Source organism: Anabrus simplex, chromosome 5, assembly GCF_040414725.1.
Source record: "Anabrus simplex isolate iqAnaSimp1 chromosome 5, ASM4041472v1, whole genome shotgun sequence".
Lineage (NCBI taxonomy): Eukaryota > Metazoa > Arthropoda > Insecta > Orthoptera > Tettigoniidae > Anabrus > Anabrus simplex.
This window is the reverse complement of record NC_090269.1, coordinates 23,729,836-23,754,319: the sequence shown is the minus strand read 5'-3', so window position 1 is coordinate 23,754,319 and position 24,484 is coordinate 23,729,836. Positions and strand designations below refer to the sequence as shown.

At 38.4% G+C, this 24,484-nt stretch overlaps 1 protein-coding gene across 2 annotated transcripts in view; it reads right to left on the bottom strand.

Moving 5' to 3' along the window:
* The window catches only part of LOC136873684 (uncharacterized), a 104,072-nt gene that overhangs the window by 73,027 nt on the left and 6,561 nt on the right, over nucleotides 1–24,484 (bottom strand). For both annotated transcript variants that reach the window (XM_067146799.2, XM_067146800.2), the window contains one exon: nucleotides 5,463–5,705. In XM_067146799.2, the coding sequence (XP_067002900.1) occupies nucleotides 5,463–5,705 (243 nt within the window). The remainder of the gene's footprint in view (nucleotides 1–5,462; nucleotides 5,706–24,484) is intronic.

The following is a 24,484-nucleotide window of genomic DNA, read 5'->3' as shown; positions in this document are numbered from 1 at the left end:
CCGTGGTTGTATTTTGCCAATACGCGAAAAATACACTTTAAATATGTACGTTTTAAGAATACCTAAAATTATTTGTAAAAAAAAAATAATAAGCACCTAATGTAACACACTTCATCATGAAGTATTATTAGATATAGAAATAAAAAATACTAACAATGCCAAAGGACTATCATTCTCAATTTTGGTGTGAAACTTCTTGCTCAATCTTAGTAGCCATGTCATTTATGTTACGTTCATAATTTGTTGTATTCAAAAACACACAAGAAGCACTCAGGTCTGAACCAAGACTTCACAATGTTCAATGTAGAAAATAGCTGCTCGCAGGCGCATGATAACCCAAACAAAGCAAGTTTCTTCACGGCCAAAAATGTTGTGGGAGGCTGTTTCACTGTTCAAGGCTTCTGGAGAGAGTATTCACTGTCAACAGCACATTTCATTTTCACGAATGTACTAATTTGTTCACTCACGTACTGCTTTCTTAAAATCCAGTCAACTCAATTTGAAAACTGTCAATTTCTAACCACTCAAAAAATTGACCTTAATATCACTCATTTTTGACATATGTGGTTTTGAAATAAAGTGCGATAGTTTCTCCAAATCTCGAAAGTGGGATAATCTCTTGGCAACTATTTGTCTTACAAAATTAATAAACAGTTACACACTAAGGCTCCCTTCACACACACTGGTTTTGAATGGCTGGTCAACCGGTCTGAGTTTCATTTTCACACCTGCTGGTTGAAACTGGGCCGGCCCCGTGGTATAGGGGTAGCGTACCCGCCTCTCGCCCGGAGACTCTGGGTTTGATTCCTGGCCAGGTCAGGGATTTTTCTCTTGACCTGAGGGCTGGTTCGAGGTCCACTCAGCCTACGTGATTAGAATTGAGGAGCTATCTGACGGTGAGATGGCGGCCCCAGTCTCGAAAGCCCAGAACAACGGCCGAGAGGATGCGTCGTGCTGACCACGTGGTCCCTCTTAATCTGCAGGCCTTCGGGCTGAGCAGCGGTTGCTGGGCAGGCCAAAGCCCTTTCAAGGGGGTTAAGTGCCATGGAGTTTGGTTTGGTTTTTTGGTTGAAACTGGACGTTCAGTCGTACGCCAACTCTTGTACAGTATGGATCATAGTCGTATTATTGTCATGTGGTTTTTGTATAGACGTTACTGAAAAACAAAAGGAATAGAATTTGTTGGGTTCATCCAATAAATGAAAAGAGGGACAAATCAGGTGCGTTTTATACGCTATTTGAAGATTTAAGAAAAGATGGAAAAAAGTTCTTTAACTATTTTTATATGTCCACTTCTATCTTCTATGATTTATGAGTGGTTAAAATATACTCTTTGGCATCAGTACACCAAGATGAGGAACTGCATTCAACCTGAGCAGATGCTGGCTATTGCAATAAGGTAAGTAACACCCTAGTTATTTGCTGAAAATTCTTTATTGACATAACATACAGAAAGTAAGAAATTCACTGTAGACATTTATTAACTCATCTCACAGAGAGGTAAAGTCTATATCTGTATTATATGAAGAAGTTGATAACGCCGGAGATGCACTGTCTGAGTGAATGATTTCAAATGCTGACGTAGACTGGTGTGGGCCACAAGATGTGTAGAATTGGCTTAACGACGAAAATTGCATTACATGTGATAAATATAATTTTTTATCCATATTGATGATATTTGATTGAAATAACAACAATAAGTTATTTTATTAAGTTGTCCACCTAATCAATACAATACATCTTGGCTTTGTTGAGTTACATTGACATATCAATGGTACATGTTTCGCCTTACATACAGGCGTCATCAGCCATGGGTTTAACCTTGAAATAAAAATCAGGCACCTGATTTACATAAAAATGAGATAAAACTAATATATAAAAAGCCTTGAAGAGACTTGAAAGAAAATTAACATTAACAATGTTGGTTTTAAAAACAATGCTATAAGTGAGAAGTTTATAATTGGTGAAAGTATTTACAATAGTAACATTGAAAAACTAATATTATAAGTAAAATGAACAGAGCAACAGTTTGTTATAAACAAATGGTAAAATAGCTATAAAATAATGTTGACCGACTAGAGGTTGGAACTAGATCATATTTAGGATGACGCTCAAAATCATATTTTTAAAACATAATGTTGAACAAAATAAAGTTGAAAGATGGTCAAGTGACTTGTAATTATTTGTTTACCTAAGTTAAAAGTCAATAGCATATGGTGATGATGTGGTTTGCTTTGATGAAAAAAGTACGAGGTTGTCGTTGAACGGTAATATATATGTTTATATTGGACCTCCATGGACCATCTCAATTGATATGATGTTATAACATATTAAAAATATGGTAGAAAAGGCAACGTGGCCATTGAATGTAGCTAACGTGTTGAATGTTGATTCAGAAGTGAAATCTGTAAAAGGAAACCAGAAGTGTGGCGTTAATTGTATGAAAAACTCATAATAAAATTTATAGGTGGAAATCGTATGCACTTACCATTTGATGGTGGTGAAGGTAACTTGTTATGTTATGAGCTAAAAGTTATTGACGACTGTCGAGGTCTCACTACATGTGTGTTGATTCATTACATCCCAACTCACATAAAAAAGCCACTTATCACAGTCTAATATATAGGGCATTAAAAATCCCTATGTATTCAAGTAATTAAAAAAAAGAATTACAATCAATTAAAGAAATAGTTAAATTCAATGGATTTAATATAGATATAATTAATAAAATCATCAACAAAACCAAATTAAAACTAGCTACAAATTTAACTCCATTAAAACCTGTCAAACCAAAATATGCTAAATTCATGTTCATTAATCATAGTATTCATCCAATTAGCAATTCCTTAACGAAGCAAGATGTAAAAATAGCCTATACAACAAAAAACACTAATCGAAACTTATTCTTTAATCATAACTATTAACGTTACAGATAATCGTTACTCTGGTTCAGGCATATACAGATTAAAGTGCTCTACTTGTAATTTTTCTTATGTTGACCAAACTGGCCGCAGCTTTTTAACTAGATACGTCGAACATTACAATGCACTAAGACACAATAAATTCTCTGCAATGGCCAACCACATGAGGGACACAGGGCATAAATTCATTACAATAGAACAGGATCTTCACATCCGCAAAAGAATCGAAAAAAGTAAACTCATGACAGAATACGAAAATTTATTTATATTCCTCGACCAGCAGTTTAACAAAGAAAAAAATTTAAACGATACCATTGGTAAAAAAAAAAGCCCCCTGTACGAACAGATTTTATTACTATTAAAAGAATCAATTCCCCTCACCAATATATTCTTAAAAATTTTCAACCGTACATTAATAAGCACGCCCGCTTCCACTATAACTAATACACTCCCCTCCCTTCACCCCACCGCTAGTGCCTCCCATTCAAGTACAACCAACCAATTATTGACACTGTTCGTAAGAAATGTCTTGCCATCCCACGTGAATCCAAGTCCTACTAGGTCAATGAACAAATTATCCCGTTTACTGGGCGGTGCAAGCTCAGACAGTATGTGAGAAATAAACCAAGGCCAGTAAGACTAAAGAATTTTGTTATTATTACCTCTTCTGGATTAGTAGTAGACTTCAAAATTTACCAGGGCACAACCACACCATTATCAGAGAGGCAATTGGGACTAGGGCCTTCAGTAGTTCTGCGACTAGTACAGGCTCTTCCACCTGGTAGTTATGTATATTTTGATCGCTTCTTCACAACTGTGGGACTGATGGATAAGTTGATAGAAAATCTGGAGGGTACAGGCACCATCTTGGTAAAGAGGTTGAAAGGAGTCAATTTCAGTTATGATTCAAAGCTTAGACAGGGTGACTATGAAGAATTTTGTAGAAATAATGAGAAGGTGATAGCTGTGAAATGGCGAGACAGCAAGTGTATTATTACCCTTTTGTCAACATGTAGTGGAGCAGAACCAGTGGCAAATGTGAAAAGATGATCTAAGAAAGAGGGAAAATATAATGAGGTACCATGTCCCTTTGTTGTACGCTGCTACAATCCATGTATGGGTGGTGTTGATATTTGTGACCAGCAAATGGAGTGCCACTGCACATGGATAACAACCAAGAAATGGACCCTCAAGGTATCCCTGCATTTTTTGGACCTTGCCTTGGTAAATGCATGGATGGAATATCGGGAGGATTGCAGAAAGGCTCATATTCCTGCCAAGGATATAATTTGGACTTGCTTGGGTTTTGAACAGCTGTCTCAGAAGCCCTAATTGCTGCACCAACCAAAAAATGTAGACATTCAACAGAAGATGACTGCTCCAGCACTGACGCATCGAGAACTAGAGTCGCAAAAATCCCTGATGTGGACAAGAGACTCTATGGCTATGACCAGTGGCCTGTAGTTGATGAATTAAATTCGGCAAGGTGCTGCTGCCAAAAGGACTGCAAAAGCTGAACTCGTACATGATGTACAAAGTGTAATGTATACTTGTGTTTGAACAAGGATTTTAACTGTTTTAAATCGTTCCGAACTATGAAATAGAACATTTGAACATGTACTGAGCTGAATTTCTTTTTGTATGTAATGAGTGAATTAAGTCCTGACACGCACAATTGTGTGGGCCCTTTTTTTTTTTTTTTTTTTTCGGATGTTAGTTTTTATTTTGTAAAATAAACTATCAATATGTGTATTGAGGAGCATTTTAGTCAGTTTTTGACATACAAACACAAAAATTCACACATCCAGTTTTCTTTCAGGTCTAAAAGGGATAATGCTTTTAATGCTGCTACTTCATCCGGCATGAACCGGCCGGTCAAAACTGATGTGCGTGAAGGGAGCCTAAGAATAATTACACGCTGCTGGCAACCACACACAACCCAAACTTCACTAATGGACTGATGTGGGTGAGCGAATGGCTTGCCGGCCGCATCTGACATTTATCTCACTTGACTTCCGGAGTGTTGCCATAATGCACTTCGGAATGGAACTAGAATTTATTTAGATTTTTGGTATTTATTTCTTGAACCTGAAACACTATGACTACACGATGCACGAGATATGCATAATCTATAGCACAAGACATATATAAAAACGTTAATATGTGCACATGGTGTCCCAGTGAAATCGTTTCCGTGTGTCACTAGGTGGCATAGGTTCGCCATCCCTGTACTAACCAATCATAAATTTGAGGAACAGCTAAGAACCGAACCAGGGCCAACTGAGAAGGAAGCTTTGTGTTCACTCCTGGACCATGATGGTGGAAGAAAACATTGAAATCTAATGAATCACAGAAAAGCAAATTGACATTTTTATACTACCTAACATGGTAAAAGTATAGTGATGGTATAGGTTCCACAATAAAGTTTGGGGTTGTTAATCCTGTTTTGTCCCTGAAAACAACTATCAATTTTTCTGCAACGAAGATTTACTACCAAAAGAACACATTTTAAGTACATATTACGTATATAGCAATTCTCACCTGATTACTATCTAGAATACGAGGTGTATCTACTTCTGTTTCTGTGGCAGTATTAATCTCCTGAAGTGCAGCAACCACCTGAGTCTTCACTGCTGAACTAGCCATTGCTGTTGCCTTCACCAACTCCTCCCATGTAGCATGACACTGTGAAGCTATCGCATGACAAGGAGATGAGGTGTCCTGCACCAATATCCCGAGTGATTGTGACAGCCGTGACCCTGCACTGCAGAGTCCATTCAGCATCTAACAATTAGAAAAGGTGTACAAATTAACAATTAACAACTGAGATTAATGAATAATTTCTTACAATATGAGCTTCCAATGACAATAAAAAACAAACAATTATAATATTATTTTGTAGTCTTATTATTAACTTTACTGGCCACACTGGAGGGGCTGCCTGGCTGAGGCGGTAAAGGCGTGCTCGGTTCGCCCGAAAGGACATGGGTTAGAATTCCCGTCAGGAAGTCGTAAAATTTAAGAAATGAGATTTCCACTTCCGGAGGTGCATATGGCCCTGAGGTTCACTCAGCCTACACCAAAGATGAGTACCAGGTTAATTCCTGGGGGCAAAGGCGGCCAGGCGTAGAGCTAACCACTCTACTCCATTACGTGCTGCAGTTAACAATGGTGGAAGCCTTTACCTTCCACTCCTCCAAGGGCCTTCATGGCCTGTACGGAGGTGACTTTGTCTTTGTCTTTTGGCCACACTGGACCATTTGAGTTGTTCCAAGTTCACTTTCTCTTTAAAGGTTGCACTGTTTGGTACTTGCGATCTGCCCAATACTTTTTAATTTGTTCCAATTGTAATTTTCTCAACACTTCTGAAATCTCAATAGCCTTTCTATGTTTCATATGTGCTGAAAATTTGTGAATCTTAAGGGGGACGGTAATTCAATTTTTGTTCTCTGCATCTGCTATCTCATCCACCTGCTTTGAGATCTGCTGAACTTTGTGGATCCTTTGTCCTCCTGTCTTCTTTCCAAGATTTCTCATCACTAGTTGTCATAAAAGCCTGTTTCCTGGTAGTCGCAAGATGTGAAAGAAATACGAGATTCTTTTCTCCTTCATTGTGCTGGTGATTGGATCAATCTCTCAATACATAGTTTCCTTGGGAAGGATTCTCCTGACTCCTTTGACCTGGTATTTTTTATTTATACAAGTTCTGATGATTCTTCTTTCAGTTTTGAGGGCTGATCGATTTTTCTTCTGTTTATAATTTGGAACAGAATTTCACAAGTGTAAATGGCTTCCGGGAGATTTATGGTTTAATAAGAGAAAATTTAAAAATAAAATAGCCTACTTCATTTTCTTGCACCAAGAACTTGCTGCCAAGAAAATAAAACCATGGGAAGTAAGAATAACTGTTGCCTTTTAAGCCAAAGAACAAATTTCAACATTTTCCTTACAATGACAAACAGACTTAACCTCATAGCCAAATATTCACAAGACTTTGTATCTACTAGCAAATAATACATACAGCAGTCATACCACACATACTGTATATGATAAAGAGATCACATTAATCAGAAAATACTTTACACATACACAATTTTTTGGCAATGTTTTATCTCTATAAGAGATTTTGCTATTGTTCCTGAACACATTTAGTGCATATGTTGCAGGATAGTTGTAACTTTAGCCTTTTAATAAAAAGTCTAGCCTTCATACAATCAGCTGCGTTTTCGTAGAAAAAACTGTTGATTACTCAATTAGACTGGAAATTTTTGGCCTTTTTATTATAAGCCTGATGCATTGCACCTTAATTGTACAATGTACAATAAGGCAAACACAATCTCCAGCCATTTTATTATTATCCTGATAAACCTAGCCAAATTGTAAAATGTTATTTCTCTTCTTGTTCATACGTCGCGTTTCACTAGTAAACGAGTTGTTTGGCCGATGACAATGAGTAACCGCTAAAACAATGTCGGGCATTGGAGCAAGCGTGTGTGATGCATTATTATTAAATCTGAATTAGACTAACGATAATTATTTATTTAAAGACGACGACTGTGATGGATTTAAAGAAGAGTTTTATGTAAAACTGGAAAAGTTTTATGAAAACAGATAGGATTTTTTGCAAACATCATGGACAAAGCAACGTGTTTTGGAGGTCATCCAGCAGGTTAAGAATGCAAAGACAGCCATCAATGAGGGAAGAAAAAGAACTTCATCTCATTACCATTTTAGTAATAAATACAATGTAATAGAAGTTAGCAAAGCTATCATGCATATTATACCAATTGAAGAATATTATGATCGATTATTAGCTGTTCAAAAGTCATGCGGTCATCGAGGGAGAGATAAAATGCTGAAGTTACAATTATCCTGCAACAAGTATATTCTTCATCTTAGTGTTATCTCTAGACCTGGGATTTTAAGGCAAATGCCTATTTTTTCCTTACAAAAGAACATGATATTTTTAAAATATGTCGACATTTCATGATAAATCCCTTACCTTAATAGAGTTTTATAGTGCCCTAAAATTTGGACCTTTAGAGCCTATTTTAGTGCCTAAAATGCCTATTTTCTACATTTAAAATAAAATTAAACATCTGTAATTTTTACAATCACACAGTGGACATCCCTGGAACAAGCAGAACAGCAGAGGGTGGGTTTTTCACAGAAATGTGCTCTTCCCAGACAAGTGTCACCAAAGGAATGCTGAGTGAAGGGTGGAGGTGGAGGATTAGCTCAAAAAAACAACGAGCAGGTAGTAAAGGATGTACTGCGTCGAGTGACGGGGTGAGGGGGAGGATTATCTAGGAAGAACAAGGAGCAGGTAGTAAGAAGGGACATACTGTGTCAAGTCGCCAGTGAAAGAACATCTGTTTAAGTGAATATAGTTCATCATGCCTAAAACAAAATCATCTTAGTGTGCGCTTATACAACAATGGCTTGTACAATTTCCAGGGATGACTTTTGATGGCAAGATTATTTTCTGCCAGTACTGCAATAAACAGGTATGTGCATAGATCTTAAATTTCATATTAATCTAAAACTAAGGTTTTGATATTGGCTCCTCTAATTAATTGTAGAGAACCTTGGTTCGATTTCCAGTACCGGCAGTAATTTAGAAATCTATAAGGTCTGGAACAGTGTTGACCCAGCATCGTGAGGACAAATGAGAAGCTACAGTGGGCAGGGGTCACGGAGGTAAGGCAATACGGCTGAGGGATGTATCGTGCTGATCACATGCCACCCAATATCTGCAGGCCATGAGCTGGGCAGCAACCGTTATTGAAAGACAAGGCCCTTCGGGGAGTGTAGTGTTCTTGTTCTTAATTAACTTTAGAGTAATAATGGCTTAATTTAAATAGTTCAAAAATACAAATTTTATTCAATAGCTCACCTTTTCTATTCCTCATCTTAGTCTTTAATTGACATCACTTTATTGTGTTTTAGATTTGACAGGAGAAAATAATGCCACCTTCAGTAGCATGCAGATACTGCCAGTCACAAAGTGAAAGCAGCCATGAGAAGTAACATTAGACAGACTCAAACTATATCTCCTACAACCCATAATGGTTTCTATGCTGATATGTGTAGAGCCCTAGTTGCAGCAAATATCCCCTGGAATGCTGTGCATAATCCAGTTTTCAGAGATTGTTTACAGAAATACACCAAGCAGCACATCCCATCAGCATCTACATTAAAGAAAAACTACTTAGATATTTGTTACAATGAGGTCATTCTGTCAATCAGGGAGGATATTGGGGAGTCTTGCATATGGTTTTGTGTGGACGAAACCGACTCTGTGGGCAGATACATTGCTAACCTTATAGTAGGAAAACTGGAACCCAATCAGGCATCTACCGCTCACCTTCTTTGCTCTAAACAGCTTGAGAAAGTCAATAGTCAAAGCATTGCATATTTCATCAACAAGGGGTTGCAATTGTTGTATCCTGGGAGTGTTGATTCTAAAGTCCTCCTTGTCTCTGATGCTGCTTCCTATATGATTGCCACTGCACCTCTTCTCAAAACTTTCTATCCTTCTTTAATTCATGTTACTTGCATGGCCCATGCCTTGCATAGACTCTCAGAAACAGTTAGGGCCGAGTTTCCTGCAGTAAATTCTTTCATTTCAACAATGAAGAAAGTGTTCTGTAAGGCTCCATCAAGAATGGTCATCTTTCGAGAGAAACTCTCCTCTATTCCCCTTCCACCACACCCAATCATCACCCGTTGGGGTTCCTGGATGGAAGCTGGCCTGTATTATGCAGAACATCTTGAGGAAATCATGACTGTGATAGACAATTTGTCTTTAACGGACAACTCTGCACGAGTGTTGTCTGTCAAAGAGCTGTTAAGTGATTGTTCCAGTGTTCAGAGAGACATTGCGTATATTGAGGCAAATTTTTCATTTTTTCCAGTCACCATTACAAAAATTACAAAATTACAAAAAGAAAACCGTCTCAAACAGCAATTTTCTGTAATTGAGAAAGCTGAGAATAACATACAAAGTGCTAGGGGCAAGGTAAGGGATAAAATAAGAGACAAATGGTCTGGTTTACTGCAAAAGAACCCAGGTTATTCAGTGCTAAAAAGGGTACATGAGGTAATGGATGGGGAAAGGTAGACTTACCAAGTGAAATTGAATTGAAAAATGTAGGTGAATTTTCCTATGCCCCTCTAACATCTGTGAGTGTAGAGCGCTCTTTTTCTGCTTTCAAAATGATTTTAACAGACAAAAGACACAGCCTGACTGTGGAAAATTTGAGAAGATTATTGTTATGTACTGTAAAGCAAACTACGAATGAAAGTACTGTAGGAATGTTCCTCACAAATAATAAACACATACTCTATTGGCGTTTACACCGTTATTGGATGCCTACAGTGCTGTAATTGTGTACAGTGATCTTAGTATTAAAGTTTTAGATCAGTACTGATAACGATATATCACATAATCCATAACTTTTTTGACACATGACTTTTTTATGTTGTTTTCGATAAATGTCTTTTTTATACTGTCTTAATTTTGCAGTTATTTTGGTTAAGAATAGGGATACCATGCTTGTAAAAAAGTATCACGTTACAGTTTAAGTGTATATCGTAATATCTTAAAGTCTATTTCCTACCTTCCACACATTTTATAAACATATTTTAAGTGCTTATTTTCTCTTTTAAAAGCCTATTTTAGGCGCCTAAAACTAATTTTCTTAGAGCCTAAAATCCCAGGTCTAGTTATCTCACAGGAGTCAAAACACTACTTTGTGCAGTGGTGGGCATCGTTGGGTTTCAAGTCAACGACCCTCATGTCAGCTTTTATTGTATCCTGCCAGTGCTTTTTAGTTGACCAGGCAGCTGGTAAGCGCAAATGTCAAAGTGGAGGGCAAGGTTGGCGATTGGTACTGCTCGTAGAACATGCCATACTATCCACGGCATCTTTCTGCATTTTTTCCATAATTGGCGTGATGCCCCTTTGCTGCTGAATTGTGTCATTCCTGACGTGATGGATTAAAGAGATGCACATTGTCCAGTGGAGCATTTACATCTCCAGAACATGAAATTGGCATTCAGTGCTTCTGCTGGGACCAACACTAAGCACCACACAGCACAACTGGACACACTGATGTTTGGTAGATCTTCAACCATAGGCATTTCTTTGTCGCAAAGTACGCCAGTGACCTCTCTACACCACATTTATCCTAGCTTGACCTCTATTGCTAATGGTGCGGCCACTCTACAGGCGAGAACCATGGTAACTGAAGCTGCCTTGGTTAAGATAAAATAACATGTCCTGACTGACTGACTCATCATCGCCCAGCCAAAACTACTGGACATAAAGAAATCAAATTTTGGGGATATATTTAAATATCAGTGAAGGTGCTACTAAGGAAGGATTCTTGGATATTCCGTCACTAATGGGGGTAAAGAGGAAGGTTAATTTTTAAATTATATTATATCTACACCTCAAAAACTTAATAGTTAAAAAACGTGAAAACTGGTATTTGGAATCTCCTTTAAAAATAAAGACACGTATTGTTTTTGTTTTCGGTAAATCCACTTAAGGTGGGTAAAAAGAAGTGAATAAGGGGGTTGAATTCCTTTTATGAGGATACTTACCGTATATCTCAAAAACTGAATGTTATAGACATGAAAATTGATACAGGGAATCTCCTTTAAAAATAAAGAAACTTGAATTTTTTGTTATCATCAGAAAATCCAGTTAAGGAGAAAATGAGTGAAAAATGGGGCAAATTTTTAAAATGAGTATATCTCAAAAACCTAACACGTTACAGACGTGAAAATTGGTATTGGAATCTCCTTTAAAAATAAAGAAACACATGTATGTATGTATGTTGGGTATTCAGCCCAAAAGATAGCCTAGGCGTCACTGAAGAGGCATACTAGGGAAATGAGGAGTGAGGTAGTTTCCCGTTGCTTTCCTTACTGAGCCAGAAGTTGCTATTACATATCAGTCTGCCAAGCCCACTGAAATGCATGCACCAACCGACCCTATGAGTGACATTTTCACACCATTCATAACGGGGACTGGCTGCATAAGAAATGGTATTACTAGCATAACACATACCTCGGTCACTTTCATACTGTCAAAGCCAAAGACAGTCAATGAAAGTAACAAATTTATTCTAGCCCATACCAGAAGACATAGTGTACTGTAAACATTACATCTCGCCAGCAAAGGCGTAAGAAACACATTTTCCCCAGGTAAATCCACTTACGTAAGGGGTAGGGGGGCGAGTTCTGAAAAAGGGGTTGCATCCTTTTTATGGGGATACATACAGTATATGTCAAAACTGAAGATGTTACAGATGTGGATATTGGTACTTGGAATCTCAATTAAAAATAAAGAAACACATATTGTTTACTGTTTCTCACATGTACAGTTTGATGTCGCATGTTCCATTATCTAGTTAGATCTGCCAGTAGCCAGGTCATCTTAGCCCCAAAAAGGCATAACCACAAACATAGTTTACAAAGAGGTAATGTGGTAAATGAAACTCAACTTTTGGTGAATTTTTATACTTTAGAGATTTTCAGATAATGTCTTAGTACAGTACCGAGGAACTATTACTTTGATCGAATTACAAAGTCCATGCGAGCGTAGTCGCGGGTAACAGGTAGTTATCTAAATGGGAGTTCTCAACTGATTACTACCTACAACTTTTTCTGTGGCAGTATTATTTTCCTGAAGTGGAGTAACCACCTGTGTCTTAACAGCTGAACTAGCCATTGCAGTTGCCTTCACCACCTCCTCCCAAGAAGCATGGCGGTGTGAAGCTGATCTTTAAGCAGAGACCATAGAGGGAGGGGCAGCTGTTCCATTCTTAAACTTGGAATTGCAACTGAACCTAGGCAGTCACTAGTAGCATGACAACATTAGCGTATAGAAGGGTCCTGGGTACACTCCGTTGCAGGGATTATTAGTATCTACACAAAAGTCCCTACAACGCACTGGCCTGTGGCGAATCTCCATCGAAAGCTATTCATATTAAACTAAATTTGAGGAGCGAGGACGATACAAACTATGAAATGCAAGCTGAGTAAATAAACTGTATTGAATGTAGAACAAAAATTACATTCTTGGACGTAAATGCCCCAAGACAGGATTCTCATCATTTTGTGCAGAAGATGATGCGAGTCTGAACACAGATCAACATTTACAGGTTAAATGTTGGTTCAATGTTAAGAACTATCCCTTATAACTTACAGAGAAAGGTTAGTCAGAGTCATGATTTATGTCCCAATCTGCGCACAGTTCCAGTGTTCACTACCCACTAGATTTCGTAGCACAAGTTGCGATGCTGACCTGTGTTAGCCATCTAGCACCATCACTCAACACATCAAACCTTTTACAAGTCATCATGGGCATATTGAGATTTATGCAATTAATATATTGAGAGGCATATATCTGGTCAGGGCATCCTGCTACGGTAATGGAGTAGACTCTACAACCAACTGAGATGTTTACCTGTTCGTTGAAATCCCAGTGAACTATCCTGCATGTTTCATTACACATGTGCCGCAGGATATGGCTCCAAGATTATAGCGAGTTTAATCTCCAAAACAATAAATAATAATGGTATTAGATTACCATCTCTTCAACAGTAACAGATTAAAAATAAAGACACCATGATGTCATACGTTTGTCCTGCAGGATTTCTTTCACATGCCCGGATCCATCTCAACATGCAGTTGTTCTATTTGAACATTCTCAAATATTCAGAATACAGCTGTTCCATTCTTCAACTTGGAACTCCAACTGAGCTTAGGTAGTGACTAGTAGCATGACATCAGCATATAGGAGAGTTCCAGGAACACACTGTTGCAAGTCCTGATAAACTGTAGCATACAGGGCTCGTATATTTTCTAGCTGATAAGCAAAACGATAAGGCCATATCTTACTGGTTTTTGGTGTGGCCCCTCCAAGTAGTTCCAGTTAACTTGTGTAAGATGTTAGTACTGGTAAACACTTTCTGTTTTGTACTGAAGCAGTGCTGTTTATGGATAGTGAGTGTCCTGTCCAGACCAACACCTAGATATTTTCAATTGGGACAATGTGCCCGCTGAACTCCTTTACATGAGACCCGAAATTTGCTATGCACCTGCTTGTTCCTGAGGTGGAAACAACAAAAATTTTTATTGGGATTACAAATTTACACCAAATGTTGCCTGCAGTGCTTCAACTGTAATACTGCCCAGGCTGGCTATCAGCTACCTTCCTTGCCATGGTGAAAGTATCACCCTTGGTGTCTTGCATTACTTGCTGGTTAGGCATAAAGGCAAACATTTCTTTTTCCTTCCCCTACACTCCCCAAGCATAGCTTCTAAACTGACTGGTGAAATATGCTTCTTTGATTGTGAATGTGTTAGACAGTCTTAGTACTCTAATAATTTCCGAGAAACAATTGTTTCTGTGTTGGCGCATACTTTGAATTAAGAGTAAGGCTCAAAACGGCATTAGTTGTACCATTTAATTCGAGAACTGCTACATGCATTCTTGTGTGATATATGGCACCCACACACACACTTAGGGCCATTTTCTCCAAATCGAGTTAAACCTGGTATAAATTAAACCTGTTTAACTTTAGTACCTAGTTTAAACTTGCGTCCATTTTCTCCACCAATTTCTGACACTCGTTTAGTTTAAACGAGCGAGCTGTCATTGGTGCTAACGTTGGCTGCACTGAAGGAATAGTCGAAGGCATGGTCGATTGGAATTGGCCAATCAGAGCCAAGTAATTCAATGACCGACATTTTTGTAATAGTATCAGCTGTTTGTGGCGAATTAATGCTATCATACGTAGTGAATAAAGAACAAATTCAGAGGGATATTAGATTTACTGATAAATAAATTGTTTACACTTGTGCGAAGTGTTGTCATATAATTTTACCTATTGCTGTCTACAATTTCTTGGAACGCACTTTTATTTCTTATTTTTCTCTGTCATGCTTTACCATGATGTCTGTATTGTCTTACGGAACACACGGGAACGTTGAAATATTAAAATCCTGGTTTTTCAGCAATAGGCATACGGTATTCCTTTCCTCAGAAAATCAACATGTGAATTTCAAGTAAACAAATTCCAAGCATGTTCGGGATCTATCTCCTATTAAAATCCATCGCCCTCGGCCTTGGATCCAGCAGACAGACCACTGAGGATGTATTATTTGGAGATGTATTACTTGATTCCATATTCGTTTATAACATAACCAAGTTCGCGATATGTCGTACTGTATCCATAATACTCTTCTCCCTATAGCATTAATATTTCTGGCAATAGTTACAATGAAACATTCTTAACTATAATTTATTCTATTACAAGTTTACTAGCAAGCATGAAACACTTTATTGTTTCTCTGATCCTATTATAAATATATAATCTAGCGATTAGAAATTGTATACCACCGCCTCTCCTACCGTGCCGGTCAACATTCTGATGGTAAAAATATTTTCGACAAACTGGATTTGAACCATCTAGTCACGGATTCGGACGATGCTGACCTTACGCTTTAGCGACCACAGCCACCTGGTACCGCATGAAGAGTGGCCGTATTACACGACTTATATAGGAATATTTTTATGCTTCACATTACAGTACTCATACCACCAACAGTATTTTACAATATATAATATTATAAGGAGACTGCAATTTAAGGTCTGTGGTCCCCCGTTGTTAATAAGAAAAATGCCTGCTGCATCATATCTTAAAGCAACCAGAATCATTGCTTCTAGTGAAATAGCATTATTTCGTGCAGTTGACGTTTTAAATGAATCCTTCTTCGATACTAGACAATCCTTGCTGTTCGCTTATGAATTATAATTCCACCAAAAAACTCCGTTACATCCAATTTTCCAAGATTGTAAACTTTTGTTGGAATGTGGCTTCTTAACCTCACTTGCACATCAAAATGATATCCTATTTAACCAAAGACGTCAATAAATTCTCCCATTTTTCTAATGCTAATACTAGGTTATAATTTTAGTACGTTTTCTAGTAAAGTGCTGCAGTACTGGTAGTCAAAACTAACCCTTCTACCAGGAAAATCACAGATATGTTAATAAAATGTCAAGAAAGTTGAATATAAACAGCAGTTTAAACCAACAATATAGAAGGTTTAACTTTGAACCAAGTTTAAACCAATATGGGGAAAATGAATGTTAGTTTAAACTCAGACTTAAACCGGATTAAAATAAACCTAGTTTAAAATCATTTGGGGAAAACGGCCCTTACTGTCTACTGCTTGGAGCATTTCACTAATCATATCCACGTAATCCTGTCTAATTTCCTCATCCTGGAGATTTTCTACCTTTACTCATATGCAGACAAATTTCACTTTCTCTATCCTAATCCTAGAGATGGCGCCTGCTGTCATTTCTTGATGGATACAGTACTTTTGCATCCATCTCTTGGCACAGGCCAGAGTAAAGTGTAGCTTCCACCGAAGTCCCAGTCTCGTCCATGGCTGTGACAATATGGAAGTTGCTGGGGTATGGGTAGTGCTGAGTAATGACATTCAGAGCACGACTAGTGCACCTGAGTGTTATGAAAGGTGCTGCTCATAGGGTCAGTCGTGCTGCAATAGTACTTTCTGACCCAGTGAGGAAAGCAATGGCAAACTACCTCACTCCTCATCTTGCCTAGTACGCCTCATTTTGGTGCTGCCATTGGTTTTTGGGGTTTCCTTATAACCGCATAACCTTTAGTGGTGTTATTTGAGGATCCAACCAGCCTCTGGGCTGATGACCTAACAGACAGACAATCCTAGAGATAGTGGACTGTATCATCAAGAAATCACCGGAATACCCGCACATTCTTAACAGATTTCCTGAATTCAAAGTCTGTTATGATGTAGTCCATTATAGACCTGGTACCTGTCCCATGTGTAGTGGTGAATTATGCAAGAAGAATGTATTTGTGACTGCTAATCACATACTAACACAGAAAACCAATAAATGCTTCCCATTCCTATTAGCTTCCATATCTACCCCACATTTACCCATCACGTTTTCATATCCTTCAGTTCGATTTCCTACTCTCGCATTGAAATCACCCATTAGCACTAACATATCCTTGCTGTTGACCCTTACCACAATGTCACTCAGTGCTTCATAAAACTCATCAACTTAATCCTCATCTGGACCCTCACATGGTGAACACATTGAGACAATTCTTGTCCTAATTCCTCCAACGGCCAAATCTACACACATCATTCACTCATTTACATGCCTAACGGAAATTATATTGCATGCAATAGTATTCCTGATGAACGGTCCTACCCAACACTCTGCCCTTCCCTTCTTAACAGCTGTTAAGAATACTTTAAATCTCCTGTCTCTTCCTCGTTATCTCTCGTTACTCGAACATCATTAACTCCTAACAAATCCAGACACATTCTCTTTGCTGACTCAGCTGGTTCTTCTTCCTTCATTCTATAAGCCCCATTAATATTGATAGCTCCCCACTGAATTCCATTTTGTTTGCCAAGTTGTTTCCAAAGGGTCCCTTGCATGTCAAATGGAGGTGGGACTCCGTTACTCCGATAGGTTTGAAGGTTGCTTAAAATGTTCCGAGCTCGGTAAACTCTGTGAAGCAGGATGCTACCCTACTGACATATAGTCCCAGTGAGGATCTCTAGGATCTCTCTTCTAATGGGTTAGAGACCACCGGGGGGGTTGTTTAGTTCTAGCCACCTGAGCATAAGGAGGGCCATGACTCAGAATATGTCCAAGATGTTCACTCCTATTCCATAGCAAGTGGTATCCCGACTTTCAGAACTGCTCACTAGGACTACAGTAACCCACACCACAAACCATGGCTTCCTTAAAAAACAAAAAACACCTTAGTTCTGACATCAAATATTTCACACCATGAATCTTGTCCATATTCATGTTTTAGATTAACTCAATTTCAACACCTCTGGATAAAGATACAAATGGATAACTACTTCACTATAGTTAGATTTGAAACCAGGAGAACATTCATCACTACCCTATAAAGATCAAAATACTGTATATATGCAAAACTTTGTGCCATAGAATAATCTGTGCCTTAATTTTAGAAGAAAAAAAGAACAATCAAATTGGCTTTGTGTTTTATTTACAATTCATACATAATTATGTACTCCAAACTGAATAAAATATACATTTGTTTTAAGAAACGTGCCAAAATCTTCACATGCAATTGCAAAGTATCCAGGACTATCTACAATAGCAATACAATTTTTATCAATTTAATGTTAATGTGGCAGCCTCCGTGGCTCAGGCGGCAGCGCGCCGGCTTCTTACTGCTGGACACCGTAGTTCAAATCCCGGTCACTCCACGTGAGATTGGTGCTGGACAAAGCGAAGGCGGGATAGGTTTTTCTCCGGGCACTCCGGTTTTCCCTGTCATCTTTCATTCCAGCAACACTCTCCATTAACATTTCATTTAATCTGTCAGTCATTTATCATCGCCCCAGAGGAGTGTGACAGGCTTCAGCAGCCGGCACATTTCCTATTCTCGCCGCTAGATAGGGGCTTCATTCATTCCATCCCTGACCCGGTCGAATGACTGGGAACAGGCTGTGGATTTTCATTTTCAATGTTAATGTGGGCAACAAAATATTAAAAGCAATACAATAATCGCATGTTCCCATACTTCTCTTCATCATCACATTTGTCATCTCCAGAAGAATCATATTTACAGAACATTTCTCAGTTCCATCAAGTGAATAGCATTGTCCAGCCCTGGTCTGTGTGAAACCACAGCACAGTGCTTCATTGCGACAACACACATATAGGAAACTACTGTTCTTTTATAACAATGGGAGTTCTGATAGCTCCCTGCGTGGTAGTTACAGATGGCAGTTATTATGGCAACTAGTACACTCCTTTCGTTTTAAGTCAATCCCAGCTAGATATACACTCTCTCTTTTCCTAATCTCTCTGTATTAAAGCCTGAGGCGGCCAGTCTGAGTTCCACTTTGCCAACTAGTATACCGTAGCACATGTGCCTAGGCTATATAACAGTTTCTGCTTTGAGCGATAGCATCATCATCATCATGATCATCATCATAATCATCTGTGTAGTGTACTTTTGAAATCAGCTAAGTATTTATAGTGCTATTGTGTTCGTGTTAAGTGTATCGTTATCAAGACTGGCAATTTCGTCTAATGTAAATTTCAGTTTTGTGTAGTATAGCATAAGAGAGAGAAAAGGAAACGGCAAGCATATAGTAGAGGCATGGCTGTTATTCATGGTCAAAATGTCAAAAACATATCAATGTAGATGCAATATGGTGTGCCTTACGGGAATATTTTGAGGCTGAAAGGGAAAATGGAGGCCCAGTAATAGATGTTAACAAAGTTTAGATAGAACAATTTTAACAATTAGTTTTACGGTGAAAAGGCACAGGCATGTCTCATGGCGACGATGGGATAGGAAAAGGTTACGTGTGTGAAGGAAGAAACAAGCTGTGGCCTTAATTAAGGTACAGCCCCAGCATTTGCCTGGTGTGTAAATGGGAAACCACGGAAAACCATCTGCAGGGCTGCCAACAGTGGCATTACAACCCACTATCTCCAGAATGTAAGTCCACAGCTGCGCGCCCCCTAATCGCATGGACATCTCGCTCAGTATGTAGAAAGAATAGCAGCAACTAATGATACCTAAAGCTAAAGTAATCAGAAAAGGGAAAGAAAAAGAGAAGAAAGAAACAGAGCCCTGGGAAGAAGGGGAAAGAAAGGGAGAGAATGTATCACGACCATCACACGATGAGTTATCAACACCAGGGAAAACTTGGCACAATGCCAAACGAGTGACCAATATACAAGATTTCTAACCACAAGCAATTTGATGGCATATATATGTTTAGCCCATGCTCTTTAAACTTGCTATTCCAAAGATTAAGTTTTTCCTGTATTTCTGATTCATGTTCTCCCGAGATCAAAACATTAGCTGCAAATATTAGTGTGCTTGGCTCTTTGCATGTTTATTGATGGATTTTATGATCCGATCCATGACAATGATGAATAAGAGTGGTGACAATTCACTTCCCTGCTGGACTCCTGTTTTGGGTTCAAACCACTGTGATATTCCATCCTCTGCTTGGACACAGCTAAAGCATTTTTGAAGTGCATCTTTATCAGTCAGGAAGTTTAGAACACCTAGGCCTACACCTTCTAAGCATTTCTAGATTATCTCCCTAAGCACAATGCCGTAGGCCTTCTGAATGTCCATGAAAACAATCACCAAGTTCTTACCATATTCCCACTGCTTTTCTATTACAATTCCGATAGCAAATATCAGGTCTGTAGTGTAGTCTGTTTGGATTATTAGTATCTACACAAAAGTTCACTAACATACTGGGCTGTAGTGTATCTCATCAAAAACTACTCATACTAAACTAAATTTGAAGAGTGAGGACAATATAGGCTATGCAATGCAAGTTGTGTAAATAAACTGCACTGAATGTAGAACAAAAAATAATCATACATTCTTGTAAGTAAATGCCTCAGACAGGTTTCTCATCATTTTGTGCAGAAGATAATGTGAGACTGAACACAGATCAACATTTACAGGTTAAATGTTGGCTCAATGTTAAGAACTATCCCTTATAACTCACAGAGAAAGGTTAGAGTCATGATATATGTCCCAATCTGCGCACGGTTCCAGTGTTTATTATCCACTAGATTTCATAGCACAAGTTGAGATGCTGACCTGTGTTAGCCATCTAACACCATCACTCAACACATCAAACCTTTTACAAGTCATCATGGGCATTCTCAGATTTATGCAATTAATATTTAAAGAGGTATATATCCAGCCAGGGCATCCTGCTATGGTAATGGAGTAGACCCTATAGCTGACTGAGATTTTGACCTGTTTGTTGCAATCCTAGTGTACTATCCTGCATGTCTCATTCCATATGCGCTGCAGGATATGGCTCGAAGATCACAGTAAATTTAATATTTTTCTGGAACAATAAATAATAATATTAGACTACCATTTCTTCAACAATAACAGATTAAAAATAAAGACACCACGATGTCATCATAATTTAGCCCTTTGGGATTTCTTTAACATGCCATGATCCAACTCGACATTCAGTTTTTCTCTTTCAACGTTCTCAAATGCTCCTGACTTCAGCTTGTATCAAAACAGTTATCTTAAAGAAAGATAGATGACCAACAGATTAAGCTTTTGAAGTCATTTAGCTTGAGAACAGCAAGTGCACAGAAAATTATAAAAATATAGGGATGGTTTCAATTTGATTCTGCAACAGCTCATCTAAGGCAGGCTGCTCTTATTTTAAAGTTTTTAGGATAGTATAACCATAGAAAATGTACGGCGTGTCCACTCTCCTGATCTCAACCCTTGTAAATTACCATGTTTAAAGTTAATCAAAACTGTATAGAAATCATACTTGCATGGTAAGGAAAAGGATATATATATATATATATATATTTTTTTTTGCTAGTTACTTTACGTCGTCGCACCGACACAGATAAGTCTTATGGCGATGATGGGACAGGAAAGGCCTAGTAATGGGAAGGAAGCGGCCATGGCCTTAAGGTACAGCCCCAGCTTTTTCCTGGTGTGAAAATGGGAAATCACGGAAAACCATCTTCAGGGCTGCCGACAATGGGGTTCGAACCCACTATATCCCGGGTGCGAGCTCACAATACTAAATACTGCATGACATGTTTAACATTTGGCAGTGATATAAATTAGGCTACTTACATAACTCTACTCATATTCAATTTCTGTAAAAGTATGAATGTATTGCTGCTATCTATTCAGACTTTGTACAACCTCAAACTGAAAACAAAAAAAAGAAATTACATTATTTTATGAATACTAGTAATGCAGAGTTCATACGTACGCTTCATTACTTACCGGTAATCTACTTTCACTCTCACTGTAGTACATCTCAACGTACTTAAATGTAAGCTTTGCTGAGATCAAGAAATTATTCCCTAGTAGACAAGCTTCCACTTTGAGCATGTTTTACTGTATTAGCCTTGTTCTGTAGGTACATGCTTCGAGTTCATAGGTGAAAATTGGGATGAAATAGGTATGAAACAAGGTCAGTTTTGCTTTCTGGGGTATTTGAAGTTAGAAACAGATTGTAACCAAGTTCCCTCCAGGAAAATGTTTGAATTTCTGCCCTTCCTGTTTTTAGTCATTTCAAGAGCTTTTGATTTACTGACATTTAGTCCATATTCTTTAAACTTGCCATTCTATAAATTTAGTTTCTCCTTTACCCCTGTACTCCAGATCAGAACATCCTCGGCAAATATTACAATCCTAGGCTCTTTGCAATGTTCTTTGATGGAGTTTATGATCGGACCAATGATGATGAACAGGAAAGGTGACAAGTCACATCCCTGTTGGACTCCACTTTTTGTTTCAAACCACTGATTTTCCAACCCCTACCTGGATACAGCTAAAGCATTTTTGATAGAGCATCTTTACTGCATCAATCAGGAAGTTTGGCACGCCTATACCCTCTAGGCATTCCTAGATTATCTCCCTAGGCACACTGTCGTACGCCTTCTCAATGTCCCTGAAAACCATCGCTAAGTTCTTACCGTATTCCCTTGGGCTTCTCTATCAGCATTCTGACGGCAAATATCAGGTCTGTAGTGTAGTCTGTACGGATTATTAGTATCTACACAAAAGTTCGCTAACATACTGGACTGTGGCGTATCTCATCAGAAATTATTCATATTAAACTAAATTTGATGATTCAGAACAATAAAAACTGTGCAATGCAAGTGCTGCAGTATATGGTCCCAAGATCACAGTGAGTTTAATATTTCTCAAAACAATAAACTGCACTGAATGTAGAACAAAAATTATTCATAAATTCTTGTAAGTAAATGCCTCAGACAGGTTTCTCATCATTTTGTGCAGAAGATAATGCGAGTCTGAACACAGATCAACATTTACAGGTTAAATGTTGGCTCAATGTTAAGAACCATCCCTTATAACTTACAGAGAAAGGTTAGTCAGAGTCATGATTTATGTCCCAATCTGTGCACGGTTCCAGTGTTCACTACCCACTAGATTTCGTAGCACAAGTTGAGATGCTGACCTGTGTTAACCATCTAGCACTATCACTCAACACATCAAACCTTTTACAAGTCATCATGGGCATATTGAGATTTATGCAATTAATATATTGAGAGGCATATATCTGGTCAGGGCATCCTGCTACGGTAATAGAATAGACTCTACAGCCAACTGAGATGTTGACCTGTTCGTTGAAATCCCAGTGTATTATCCTGCATGTCTCATTCCATATGTGCTGCAGTATATGGTCCCAAGATCACAGCGAGTTTAATATTTCTCAAAACAATAAATAATAATGGTATCAGATTACCGTCTCTTCAACTGTAAGAGATTAAAAAAGAGACACTATGATGCAGTTTTTAAATTTGAACTATTCTCAAATGCTACTGACTTCAGCTTGTAACAAAACAGTTATCTTAAGAAAAGACAGATGACTAACTGATAGAGCTTTTGAGGTTACGTAACTTGAGAATAGCATGTGCACATGTACAGAAAATTATAAAAACATAGCAATGGTTTCCTTTTTTTTTTGCTGGTTGCTTTACGTCGCACCGACACAGATAGGTCTTATGGCGACGATGGGACAGGGAAGGGCTAGGGGTGGGAAGGAAGCGGTCGTGGCCTTAATTAAGGTACAGCCCCAGCATTTGCCTGGTGTGAAAATGGGAAACCATGGAAAACCATGGAATGTTCATGAGTTTTACTCCAAAGGGTACTAATCATTCACAATACCGTACTTATTATTTTCAATTTCTCCCCTCTTCTCACTAATATGAAAGCCCTTCGTAGCACTGGGCCTAGTAAGTGACCGCTGCTCAGTCCACAGACCTGCAGATTACGAGGCGATGTATGGCCAGTGCGACAAATCTTTTCAGCCATTGTTCTTGGCTTTCTAGATTGGGGTCACCATCTCACCATAGCTCCTCAACTGTTATCACACAGCCTGAGTAGACTTTGAACAAGCCCTCAGATCCAGGTAAAAATCCCTGACCTGACTGGGAAACAAACTCAGAGCCTCCTCTTGAGAGGCAGGCATACTATACCCTAGACTGCAGGGCGGGTATTATGAATGAAAGCTTTGTATGATTTATATTGATTTTTTACTTAAAAGTATCGGTTACGTGAACGAATCGTATCCACAAAATTTCCTTGTAATTTTTGTGCTAAAGGGAGGATAATAATTGCTTTCACACAAATCAACAGTAAAATTTGAAGAATTTTATTTATTTATTTTGCTATTTGTTTTATGTCGCACCGACACAGATAGGTCTTTGACGACGATGCAGTAAATTAATACTATTATTACTAGAGAAATATACATACGTAACTGTGGCGACTATTTCGCTGTAGACACGACTCTCTTCTGTGGCATTCCGTTTCATCGTGCCATCTTTTGTTTCCTTCTCGAGGTCCAGGGCTTGCACCGACGAATGGAAGTGCGATGTCTGAATTCTCAATATCTTTGTACATCATGACTAGCGCGGGCAATTCAAA